Below are 11,842 nucleotides of genomic sequence, written 5' to 3'. Positions count from 1 at the left end.
CCAGCCAGAGGAACAAAGAGGAAAAACAAATTTCCATTCCACCTTCCTGGAGACCCTGGGGCCGGCAACTGCTCCCTGAGCATCACGGATGCCCAGAGGGGACACGGTGGAAACTATTATTTTCACCTGGACAGAGGTCTCACGAGACACACATACAAGAGTAACAGGCTCACTGTGCATGTGAGAGGTAGGGAGGGTCCCCAAGAGTCAGTCACGGGGGCGGGGCATGTCCTCAAAGGGCAGAAATGGACCCTCTGCTGCTCATCTTTAACGGGGAGAATGGAGCATGGTCTGTTCAACGTTGGGGTGAACCCAACCTGTTTCAGAGGCACACACGGGGGTCCCCTCTGGGGTCCGGCCTCTCCTTCTCTCCTCTCCAGCGCTGACACAGACCCCGGATATCCGGGTCAAGGAGCCCCTGGAGTCCGGCTGCCCCAGCCACCTGACATGCTCTGTGCCAGGGGCCTGTGATGGGTCGATGCCCCTCACCATCTCCTGGACAGGGACTGCCCTCAGAGCCCCGGGACTGGACTTGGAGGCCTCTAACTCCTCGGAGATCCTGCTCACACCCCGCCCGCAGGACCACGGCACCAACCTCACCTGTCGGGTGACCTTCCCCAGGGTTGGCGTGAGCACCCAAAGCACCATTATGCTCAACGTCTCCTGTGCGTGTAGGGCCTGGACTCGGGTGCCTGTGGGGTAGGGCGGGGGGGCTCAGAGGGGCTGCAGGGAGGACACAGGACTTGTCTGTGTCAATTCCCATTCCTGTGTCTCCTGGGGGTGGGTGGCGGGGAAGGGCCGGCTCCGACCCCACTCGTCACTGTGTCTCTCTGTCCCAGATGCCCCACAGAACCTGAGCATCAGCATCTCTCGAGGAAATTGCACAGGTAGGTCGGGAGGCCCCCCCCTAAGGCTGGTTGGGAGCAGATCCCCCCGGAGAGCAGAGCCTGGGGCTCGAAGCCAAGCCGGGAGGGCCAGGGTGACACACAGGGAGAGCAGAGTCAGGAGGCCCTCCCTTCACTGAGTGACAGATGATCTTTGCTTACTATTCATTATATGCAAAGACTATTTGTCACATGCATGCAAGTTACAAAGAATCACCATTGAATGAACACTTGGTACTCACCACCCAGGTTAAGAAATAGAACAGGGGCACCTGCCTGGCTTGGTCTGTGGTGCATGAGACTCTTGATCTTAGGGTCGAGTTTGAGCCCTGCGTTGGGCATAGAGCCTACTTAAAAAAAAAAAAAAAAAAATAGAACAGCAACTCCACCTTTGGAACACCCTAAATGCTCCTTCCCAATTTCAGCCCCTTCCATCTGGCCTCAGAGAAAGCCACTACACTGGACGCTGTGTTACCATCCTTTCTCTCTATTTTATTTTACTTTATTTTTGGTGAAGGTATAATTGATGAATAAATTGTATATATTTATTTTTTTTTAAGATTTTTAAAATTTATTTATTTGACAGAGACAGAGGTAGCGAGAGCAGGAACACAAGCAGCGGGAGGGGGAGAGGGAGAAGCAGGCCTCCCCCTGAGGAGGGAGCCCAATGTGGGACTTGATCCCAGGACCCTGGGATCATGACCTGAGCCAAAGGCAGACGCTTAACGACTGAGCCACCCAGGCGCCCTAAATTGTATATATTTAAAGTGTATAACGTGATGATTTCATGTATGTAGAGTCGATATACCTTTACACTTCTAAAGGATGCATACAATCCAGTTAATTAACACGTCCATGTATCTTCTATTTTCTTATAATTTTCCGAAATACGTGTCTGGCTTCTTCCACTCAGCATGACATGATCAAGGTTCATCCCTGCTGTAGCACGGGTCAGCGGTTCACTCCTTGTTAGGCTGACTATTATTCCGTTGTATGGAGAGACCACCATCCATCCATCCATCTGTCTGTCCTCGGATGGACATTTGGGTTGTTTCCACCTTGGGGCTCCTGTCAACAGGGCCGCTCTGAACATTTCCCTACAAGGATCTGCTTGACTCCCCGCTTCCAGATCTTTCGGATCTACTCCTAGGAGTGGATTTGCGGAGTCATGGCCCCCTATTCTGATGTGGCTCCACCTCATGTTCTTGCTTGTGGCTGTAATTTCTGCCTCTCCTTGTCTGTAGGTATCACATGTTAGTTTCACATTCCACTCTTTTAAGATTTTTATTTATTTGACAGAGAGAGAGGGAGAGAGCAAGCGCGCACAAGCAGGGGGAGCAGTGGAGGGAGAGGAAGAAGCAGGCTCCCCAATGAGCAAGGAGCCCGATGTGAGGCTCGATCCCAGGACCCTGAGATCATGACCTGAGCCGAAGGCAGACGCTTAACCGACTGAGCCACCCAGGCGCCCCTCACATTCCACTCTTGATGGGCACTTGAGTTGTCCACAGATTTTAGTTTTCATGATGCTGCTTTGAACATTCCCCTCGTGAACAGAAGTGTTTCCCTAGGGCGCCTGGGTGGCTCAGTTGGTTAAGCGACTGCCTTCGGCTCAGGTCATGATCCTGGAGTCCCGGGATCGAGTCCCGCATCGGGCTCCCTGCTCGGCGGGGAGTCTGCTTCTCCCTCTGACCCTCCTCCCGTCTCATGTGCTCTCTCTCTCTCTCTCTCTCAAATAAATAAATAAAATCTTAAAAAAAAAAAAAAAAGAAGTGTTTCCCTAGGCTGTACCTCACAAGTCCTGTTGAGCACACAGATTTCTCAGCGATCTTATGACAATGCAGATGTGACTCACGCAGCCCGAGGGGCCTCTGGTTCTGCATTTTTTTTTTTTTTTTAAAGATTTTATTTATTTTTTGACAGTGAGAGAGAGAGCACAAGCAGGGGGAGTGGGAGAGGGAGAAGCAGGCTCCCTGCTAAGCAGGGAGCCCGACGTGGGGCTCGATCCCAGGACCCTGGGATCATGACCTGAGCCGAAGGCAGATGCTTAACTGACTGAGCCACCCAGGTGCCCCTGGTTCTGCATTTTTAACCAGCTCCTGGAGGGTGCCAGCGCTCTGAGGTATGGGACTGTACATTTTATGCCCAGGAGCAAAACTGTGGGGTCTCGGGGGTGTATATTTTCAAAGCTCCTAGATAAGGCTGTCACAGAATAGTTCTGGAAGGCCACATGAGAAACGGCAATCAATGTTGCTTTTGAGGAGAGGGATTTGTTGCCTAGGGAGTCAGCATGGAAGGGAGACTCTGCTCTGAACTTCCCTTCTTCCTCTGTGAATTTTATTATTTATTTATTTTTTAAAGGTTTTACTTATTTATTTGACAGAGACACAGCGAGAGAGGGAACACAAGCAGGGGGAGTGGGAGAGGGAGAAGCAGGCTTCCCGCTGAGCAGGGAGCCCGATGCAGGGCTCGACCCCAGGACCCTGGGATCATGACCTGAGCCGAAGGCAGACGCTTAACGACTGAGCCACCCAGGCGCCCCTCCTGTGAATTTCAGAATGCACAATGTGGATGCCCTACTTACCCTGAGACAAGGCGGAAGGCGGGGGGAAGGAGGTGAAGAGGTAGAGGTCACGTCCTGAAGAGCCTTAAAGGGTTTGGTACTTGATTTTTGGATACTTGAGTGAGGGGTGTTCAGCATTTCAGAACAGAGAAGGAGAAGCGTAGTTGAGAACGCTCGCCTGGGGCGCCTGGGTGGCTCAGTTGGTTAAGCGACTGCCTTCGGCTCAGGTCATGATCCTGGAGTCCCAGGATCGAGTCCCGCATCAGGCTCCCTGCTCGGCAGGAGGTCTGCTTCTCCCTCTGACCCTCCCCCCTCTCATGTGCTGTCTCTCTCATTCTCTCTCTCAAATAAATAAATAAAATCTTTAAAAAAAAAAAAAAAAAGAACGCTCACCTCGCGGCGCCTGGGTGGCTCAGTCGTTAAGCGTCTGCCTTCGGCTCAGGTCATGGTCCCAGGGTCCTGGGTTCGAGCCCCACATCTGGCTCCCCTTCTCCCTCTCCTGTTCCCCCTGCTTGTGCGTGCACTCTGTCAATAAATAAACAAAATCTTAAAAAAAAAAAGAATGCTCACCTCAAAGAAGTCAGTGTCCATCAGCGGATGGATAAACACAATGCAGTCTGTCCACGCGACGAACATGATTCTGCATGAACAGGAGCGAAGCACCGGCAGGTGCCACAAGATGGGAGAACCTTGGAAATGTCACGCGACGCAAAAAGAGCCAGACACAAAAGCCCACGTGGCGCGTGATTCTATTTACAGGCGATGTCCAGAATAGACAGACCCATAGGGACATAAAGTAGGTTAGGGGTTGCCAGGGGCTCGGGGCTGGGGGTTTGGGAGGAAGGGGGGAGGCAGCTGGGGGGTACAGGGTTGTTTTGGGGGGTGATGAAAATGTTCTAAAATTGATTGTGGTGATGGTCACCCCACGACTCCCTGTAAGTGGTGTGTAAATGGAATTATCTGGTATGGGAGTTATATCACCATAGAGCTGCTTGCAAGACTACTTGTGGAGATCCCTTCCCAACTTAGGGGAAATGGTGACAGAAATAGGATCAGGGCTTCAGAGCCTCCGGCCTGGACTCAGAGTGCGCATTCTCTCTCCCCCCGCCCCCCAGAACTGAAATACCCGGGGAATGGCTCGTCTCTTCCAGTCCTTGAAGGGGAATCTCTGCTCCTGGTCTGTGCTGCTGATAGCAACCCTCCTGCCACACTGAGCTGGGCCCAGGGGAGCCGGACTCTGGGCCCCTCCCAGCCCTGGGAGCCGGGGGTCCTGGAGCTGCCCCGAGTGGAGCTGGGCCATGGAAGCAAATTCACCTGCCAAGCTCAGAACCCGCTGGGCTCCCAGCACGTCTCCCTGCATCTCTCTGTGGTCTGTGAGTGTGGGGACCCCTGGGGGCAGGCTGCCCGGGGCCTGGGCAGGAGAGACACCGCTGACCCTTCGCCTCCCTCCCGCAGACCCCCCGCGGCTGCTCAGCCCCTCCTGCTCCTGGGAGGGCGAGGGGCTGCACTGCAGCTGCTCCTCCCGAGCCCACCCGGCCCCCACCCTGCGCTGGCGGCTGGGGGAGGGGCTGCTGGAGGGGAACCACAGCAACGCCTCCTGGACTATCACCTCCAGCTCTGCGGGGCCCTGGGCCAACAGCTCCCTGAGCCTCAGCGGGCCGCTGGGCTCTGGCCTCAGACTCAGCTGCGAGGCCCGGAACGCCCACGGGAAACAGAGCGCCACGGTCCTGCTGCTGCCAGGTCCAGGGGCTGTCGGGGGCCAAGGTGTAGGGGAAGGGAGTCTGGGTCCTAGAAAAGACGGTCTGGGGGTGGGTCCCCTCTCCCGGGCCTGCAGGGGAAGGGGTGAGAGAGAGGAAGGGTGTGGGGGCAGAATCCTGGTTTTCTGCTGGTTGGGGGCTGAAGAACTGAGAGCCCGAGTTCCTTGGGAAGAGGGGGCACCAGGGTCCTGGGGCTCGGAGGGAACTCACCCGAAACCCCACTCACCTGCAGGGAAGCCTGAGCTTGGGGGAGGATTCGTTCTGGGGGCTGTCGGGGGTGCTGGTGTTGCCAGCCTGCTCAGTCTCTGTCCCTGCCTCATCTTTTTCATGTGAGTGTTGCCCCTAGGAGAAAGGGTGTGTGTGGGGGGCAGAAGGGGTCCGAGTCCTGGGGTCCCGGGCAGCCCCAGCCGGAGGGGCCTGGGTGGTGCCCAGGCCCTGAGAATTGGGGATCCCACCCATGCCCATTCTCACGAGTTGACAGGCTCTGTACATCCCCTCCTGTCAGCCTCTTAAGCGGGGGACGGTAGTGAGTCCGCTGGGCGGCTGACAGGTCCTGGCCTCCCCGTCAGGGTGAAGATCTGCAGGAAGCAGGCACTGGAGCCGGCAGCTCATGGGAAGGATGTCGCCTGCACGCTGGGTCCCCTCTCCCGGGTAAGTGATGAGTCCTCTGTCCGTCAGGATGCCATCTGGCCACCACCCCGGGATGGCCACGGCCACACCCCTCTAGGTGACTTAGATGGTCGTTATGCCCCAGACAGACTTTTGTTCCCAGGCCAGCGACCTGGGAGTCACTCTCCCCTCTGTTCTCTGACGTCTTGCAGAGCTAAAGACCATTCACGTCTGTCCATCTTCCTGTGTTCACCTGGACCCTCCCTACCCCCGCCTCCTCATCCCTCCCTGGACCCCAGACCCATTTTCTCCTCCTTCCTCTCTCTCCTCCCCGACACAGGATGCTAGATGGATCGCCCCAAAATGACAAAGTTCAGGGGCCCCCCAAGACACTCTCAGGTTCAATAGCTCACCGGAAGGACTCACAGAACTCACTGGGATCTGTTATGCTCGTGGTTAGTTTATTACAGGGAAAGGACACAGATTACAGCAGCAAGGGGAGAGCCACCTGCACGAACCTTCCAGGTCTCTCTCCCAGCGGAGTCCCATAGACAGCGCTGATTCTTCCCAGCACCGGTGTGTGATAAGAGGCGGGGGGCGGTGGTATTGCCACCAGAGAAGCTCACCCCAGCCTTGGGTCCTGTGTCTATTGGGGGTCGGTCATGTGGGTATGGAGCACCTGTATGTCTGACCCTTGTTACGCGGTCTCCAGCCCCTCTAGAGGTCAAGCTGATACTGTGTGGCCCAAGGCCCCAGGTGAACAGAGACATTCCCATCAGACAGGACCGTCCATTGGCTTAGAGGTCCCCTCTCAGTGCTGGGGCGAAGGGTCAAACCTTTCTTTGGGCATGATGAGCCATTTACTGCACAGTATCTTTTGCTTCTAGGGGTTCATGGTATCATTTTGTGATTGTGTTTGCCTGAACTTCTGATTCTGAAATGCTGAGTGGTCCCTGAGGGCAGTTCAGTTCTGAGCAAATCCCTGTCCTTCCCACACCACCCACCCCATTCCTGAGTGTCCTATCACAATTTGCTATTAGATAGTAATATAATTGACTACTACCATAATGTCAGCTTCCCCCAGTGCGAACTAGCTGGAGGTAATGGATGATGTCTGCTTTGTTCCCCACCGAAGAGCCAGGGCCTGGCACGGGTCAGCTGTTCCAGAAAGTGGCAGACACTGGGGCCAGACAGACCTGGGTGTTAATCTTGGCCCTACCAACAACTCAGCGTGTGATTTTGGGATATTTACTCAGCCTCAGTTTCTCCACCAATAAATGGGGATAATCGTGTCTCCCTAATGGCTTGCTGTGAGGAATCTAGGAGCCTGGCAATTGATTACCAAGGGCCAGGCATTATTAGTCTCAAATACTTATTGAATGAATGAATGAATGAATGGGGGTGCAGCCAACGTTTGCAGAATGAATAGATGAAAGACTAAGTGCTGTTTCCAGGTCTGCTTGTGGATCCTGCCAGATCCCATTACCCTAATTGGACCCCCTTCTTCGCTTCCACTCAGGGTTACCAGCCTGAGTATCCGTCAGGCACCCCCCGACCCTGCCTGCCCCCAGCCGTGGCCGCTCCCACCTTGGAGGAGGACCAGGAGCTCCATTACGCCTCCCTCACCTTCCACGAGCTGAGGCCCTGGAAGCCTCAGGACCCCGAGGGCCTCAGCACCACCAAGTATTCAGAGATCAAGATCTGCAAGTGATGACCCCAGACTCCAGCGAGCTCCCGCGACCTCTGGGTAGAGAGCCCAGGGCTTCTCAGGAAGGGAGACATCGGGGGACAATTCCTGAGAGAATAGTTTGCCATGGAAACGGGTTACCAACCAGTGAGTGGGCATCCCACTGGTGTGGTGATGGGCAGAACGGGGCTCAAATTTCAGCCCGGCACCAATTACAAGCCCGAGTCCCAGCAAGTCACTTGACTTCTCAGTCTCCCCCTCTGTAAAGTGGACGCAATAAACCTAACTCACTGGGCTGTTGTGGGGCGTCAAGGTGGCAATGAACATGAAGGGTCCAACAAGGGTGCAGGTGCAGAGAGCACCTTGCCCGAGCTCACGCCTCTTCCCAGGGCAGCCCACCTGGTGTCAGGGTCTGCTCTGGCCCCTGCCTCTGCAGGGATGGTCTAGCTCCAGAGGCCCCACCCCCACCCCCCAGGATCCCTGACCCCCGGGGTGCTTCCTCAGGAACACTCTGAGCCTGCTTCCTGGGAACCCAACTTGTCTTTTCACCACACAGAAAATCATTCACGGCTTTTCTGAAAGAAACGACAGGTTATCTAAATTATATACCTCTTTCTTTATATGTCCCGGATGTTTTCGTTCTCCTCAACAGGGTCTTCTTTTTGTAGAATTGGCTTATAAAATTCCTTGCAGTTATGGTCTGCGTCCCATTAACACTGCAATATCGTGTTAACCTTAAAATAAAAACCGCCAGCTCCTTTACCAGCGAAAATGGATCTATTGGGTGAATAAACGAGAGCTGGGCACCACAAAGAGCGTTGGCCTCCAAACCGTAGGCAAGTCTGAGGAGCAACGCAGAACCACGCATTTATGGAGAAAAGGGGCAAATGGGGAAGGCTGTTATAAACTAAAAGTCCATTGGAGTAAACTGGGAGTTGGAAGTATTCTGGCTTCTCATTGGTTGAGCTGTTGGGGGTGGGGTGGGACTAAGAAAAGCCAGTCTTCCTCCTCCTGATAGTAGAGTAGTAGCCTCGTGGTGCAAGGTCAAGCCCGTGCAAGGTCAAGTCTGTCTCTTCCGGTTGGGTCTGCAATTGACTATGCGTGGTAGGGCATTAGAGCGCTCCCTGCCGAACCCACCCGCTTCATTTCAGCGCGGGTTTCTTTCTTTCTTTTTTTTTTTTTTAAAGATTTTATTTATTTATTTGAGCCAGAGAGAATGAGAGAGAGAGAGAGCACATGAGAGGGGGGAGGGTCAGAGGGAGAAGCAGGCTCCCTGCCGAGCAGGGAGCCCGATGCGGGACTCGATCCAGGGACTCCAGGATCATGACCTGAGCTAAAGGCAGTCGCTTAACCAACTGAGCCACCCAGGCGCCCCAGCGCGGGTTTCTTGTTAACTAATTTTCACTGTAGTTTTTCTAGTGATCACATCCAATTTATTCCTTTTTTCCTTTGAATGTCCGTTTACTTTTTTTTTCTATTGTGTCCATTAATGAGAAAACGCGCTCAACCTTAGCATCAGGACCCAATATAGTGTCAAGGGGTGCCTCGCTGGGTTAGTCGGTGGAGTGAGTGACTCTTGAACTCGGGTTTGTGGGTTCGAGCCCCACATTGGGTGTAGAGATTACTTAAAAATAAAAATCTTTAAACAAAATTTCAGTGTGCCAAATTCCATCTTTTACAGCACAATTCGCTTTGCCCTTCTTCAGGGTTATGCTGCATCTCCTGATCAACATTACTTTTTAAAAGTGGTGTCTACTGACCAAATAGAAGCATTGTTCTCACTTCTTATTCCCTTCTTCAACACTGTACAGGATCATTCCATTTGTTCCCATGCTGGTATTTAGTGACGTTCATGTAAAAGAATAAAATTCTGGGCGCCTGGGTGGCTCAGTCGGTTAAGCGTCTGCCTTCAGCTCAGGTCATGATCTCGGGGTCCTGGGTTGGAGCCCCTCACCGGGCTCTCTGCTGAGCAAGGAGTCTGCTTCTCCCTCTCCTTCTGTGCTCACTCGTGCTCTCTCTCTCTCAAATAAAAAAATAAAATCTTAAAAAAAAAAAAGAATAGCCTTGATCCATAAAGAGATAAAATTTTCATCAATTCTTTCTTTAACATATTCAAGAAGTTTTTGTTTTGTTTTGTTTTTTGTTTTTTAAGATTGACTGACTTTGAGAGAGAGAATGAGCGGGAGGGGCAGAGGGAGAAGGAGAGAATCTTAAAGCAGACTCCATACCGAGATCACAACTTGAGCCGAAACCAAGAGTGGGATGCTTCACACAGAGCACTTAACACTGTTTTCTGTTCTTTCAATTTGCATAATTCTATTGCTAAACAGATACTGGAAATTAAAAGTAAAAAAAATAAAATAGGCTGCCCAACGTGGATTATTTTATTTTAGTTTTTAAAAATTTTATTTTTATTTATTTTATTTTTTTAATATTTTATTTTAAAGATTTTATTTATTTATTTGAGACAGAGTGAATGAGAGAGAGCACATGAGAGGGAGGAGGGTCAGAGGGAGAAGCAGACTCCCCGCCGAGCAGGGAGCCCTATGCGGGACTCGATCCAGGGACTCCAGGATCATGACCTGAGCTGAAGGCAGTCGCTTAACCAACTGAGCCACCCAGGCGCCCTTTATTTTTATTTTTAAAAAAGATTTTATTTTAAAATAATCTCTACATCCAGCATGAGGCTTGAGCTCACAGCCCCGAGATCAAGAGTCACACGCTCCACCACCTGAGACAGCCAGGCGTCCCCGTGGCTTATTTTAAACATCAAGAACTTGGGTGGCTTTTCTTCAGAATGAAAATATAATTTCAGCACTTCAAATAAACAAACTGAGGATTTTCTCAACTTTATTTGTTAAAGAGTGCCACTGGGGGGTTTTGAATGAGAGAGAATTGAAAAATACTGCAAATACAAACAAACCACAACAATCCTTTGGTCCCTCAGTTGCAACAGCACAAAGGGTAAGAAAACAGTTTCCCGACACTTCAGTGTCAGTAGAAGAGCCCACGAGGCTGTTTGAGCAGCATTGTGTAGAAAGGCAGGGCAGCCAATGCCTCCCACAGAATCCTGCTTTGAATAAATATTGTCTACATCTCCCACAAACAGCCAGCAAAATTTATATTTGTAGTATCTCCCATCAAAAGCAGTAAAATTCTTCCTGTTTACTGCCAACTCATTGTGAAAAATAGGACAACAGTCCCAACATGGAGGTGCTTATGCTAAGCCCCATGTCCCCAAACCCAGGCATACAGTTTCGGCTCTCTCAGATGCGGAACCTGAGTCACTCAGGAATCGCCCTGATCGGCACCAGTCAGGTAATCTGCCTGACAGACCCCTGAAGGAAAGCAACCTTGCAACAAGCAACCTGTTTTTTGGCCTCCTATAACTTCCTTGCTCCCGCCCCCTTCGGCCCATAGAAGTCTTTCACTTCGTCCAGCTCCCTGGAACACCTGTTTGCTCCATTGGATGCTGCCCAATTCATGAATCATGGACTAGAGCCAATAAGATCTTTAAATTTTGCTTAGTGGAGTTTTGTTTTTTTAACCTCAGTAAGGGAGTCTCCGTGAACATTTGCTATTGTTTCTGGGGTCTCATCTGGAAGGGATTCTACTTGTACAAGTCTTAGAAACAAGCTTTGATCACAAGAAAAGTATTTCAGAAGTCAGGGGAAATGATTTTGTCCTTCCCAGCTGCTTACTGGGGGCCCCCTTGGAGACACACCACATACCTGAATTTACTGAAGGCTCACAGGTGTCCTGTAGTAAAAATTATTTATTTTATTTTTTTAAGATTTTATTTATTTATTTGAGCCAGAGAGAATGAGAGAGAGCAAGCACATGAGAGTGGGGAGGGTCAGAGGGAGAAGCAGACTCCCCGCCGAGCAGGGAGCCCGATGCGGGACTCGATCCCAGGACTCCAGGATCATGACCTGAGCTGAAGGCAGTCGCTTAACCAACTGAGCCACCCAGGCGCCCTATTTTTTTAAGATTTTATTTATTTATTTGAGAGAGTGAGAGAGAGAAGGAGCAGAGGGAGAGGGAGAATCAGTCTCTCCGCTGAGCAGGGAGCCCGATATGGGGCTTGATCCCAGGACCCCGGGATCATGACCTGAGCCGAAGGCAGATGCTTAACCGCCTGAGACACCCAGGCGACCTGTAGTAAAAGTTATTAAAAAACAAACAAACAAAAATCCCCCTCCAAAAAACCCATCACCAGCCCCTGTACCATGAACATCTGATTAACTTTGGGCCAGAGTTTCACGTGGGGGCAGAGGCGAGGTGTAGAGGACAAATGGGGTCCAGCCACCATCCACCGCAGGGTGGCATGTGAGTCATTCCCACT

General features: G+C 51.8%; 1 protein-coding gene across 1 annotated transcript; it reads left to right on the top strand.

Moving 5' to 3' along the window:
- Positions 1-45: 45 nt before the first annotated feature.
- SIGLEC11 (sialic acid binding Ig like lectin 11) lies at positions 46-7,591 on the top strand (the record flags this gene model as incomplete). The annotated part of the gene is made up of 8 exons (XM_044911356.1): positions 46-187; positions 381-665; positions 840-887; positions 4,560-4,817; positions 4,900-5,184; positions 5,434-5,530; positions 5,771-5,852; positions 7,330-7,591. Coding segments are annotated over 8 exons (1,389 nt in total), but the record flags the coding sequence as incomplete, so codon positions are not given.
- Between the last annotated feature and the right edge of the window lie 4,251 nt (positions 7,592-11,842).

Source organism: Neomonachus schauinslandi, chromosome 16 (assembly GCF_002201575.2).
Source record: "Neomonachus schauinslandi chromosome 16, ASM220157v2, whole genome shotgun sequence".
Lineage (NCBI taxonomy): Eukaryota > Metazoa > Chordata > Mammalia > Carnivora > Phocidae > Neomonachus > Neomonachus schauinslandi.
The sequence above is the reverse complement of the archived record's forward strand: the minus strand, read 5'-3'. Positions and strand labels throughout refer to the sequence as shown.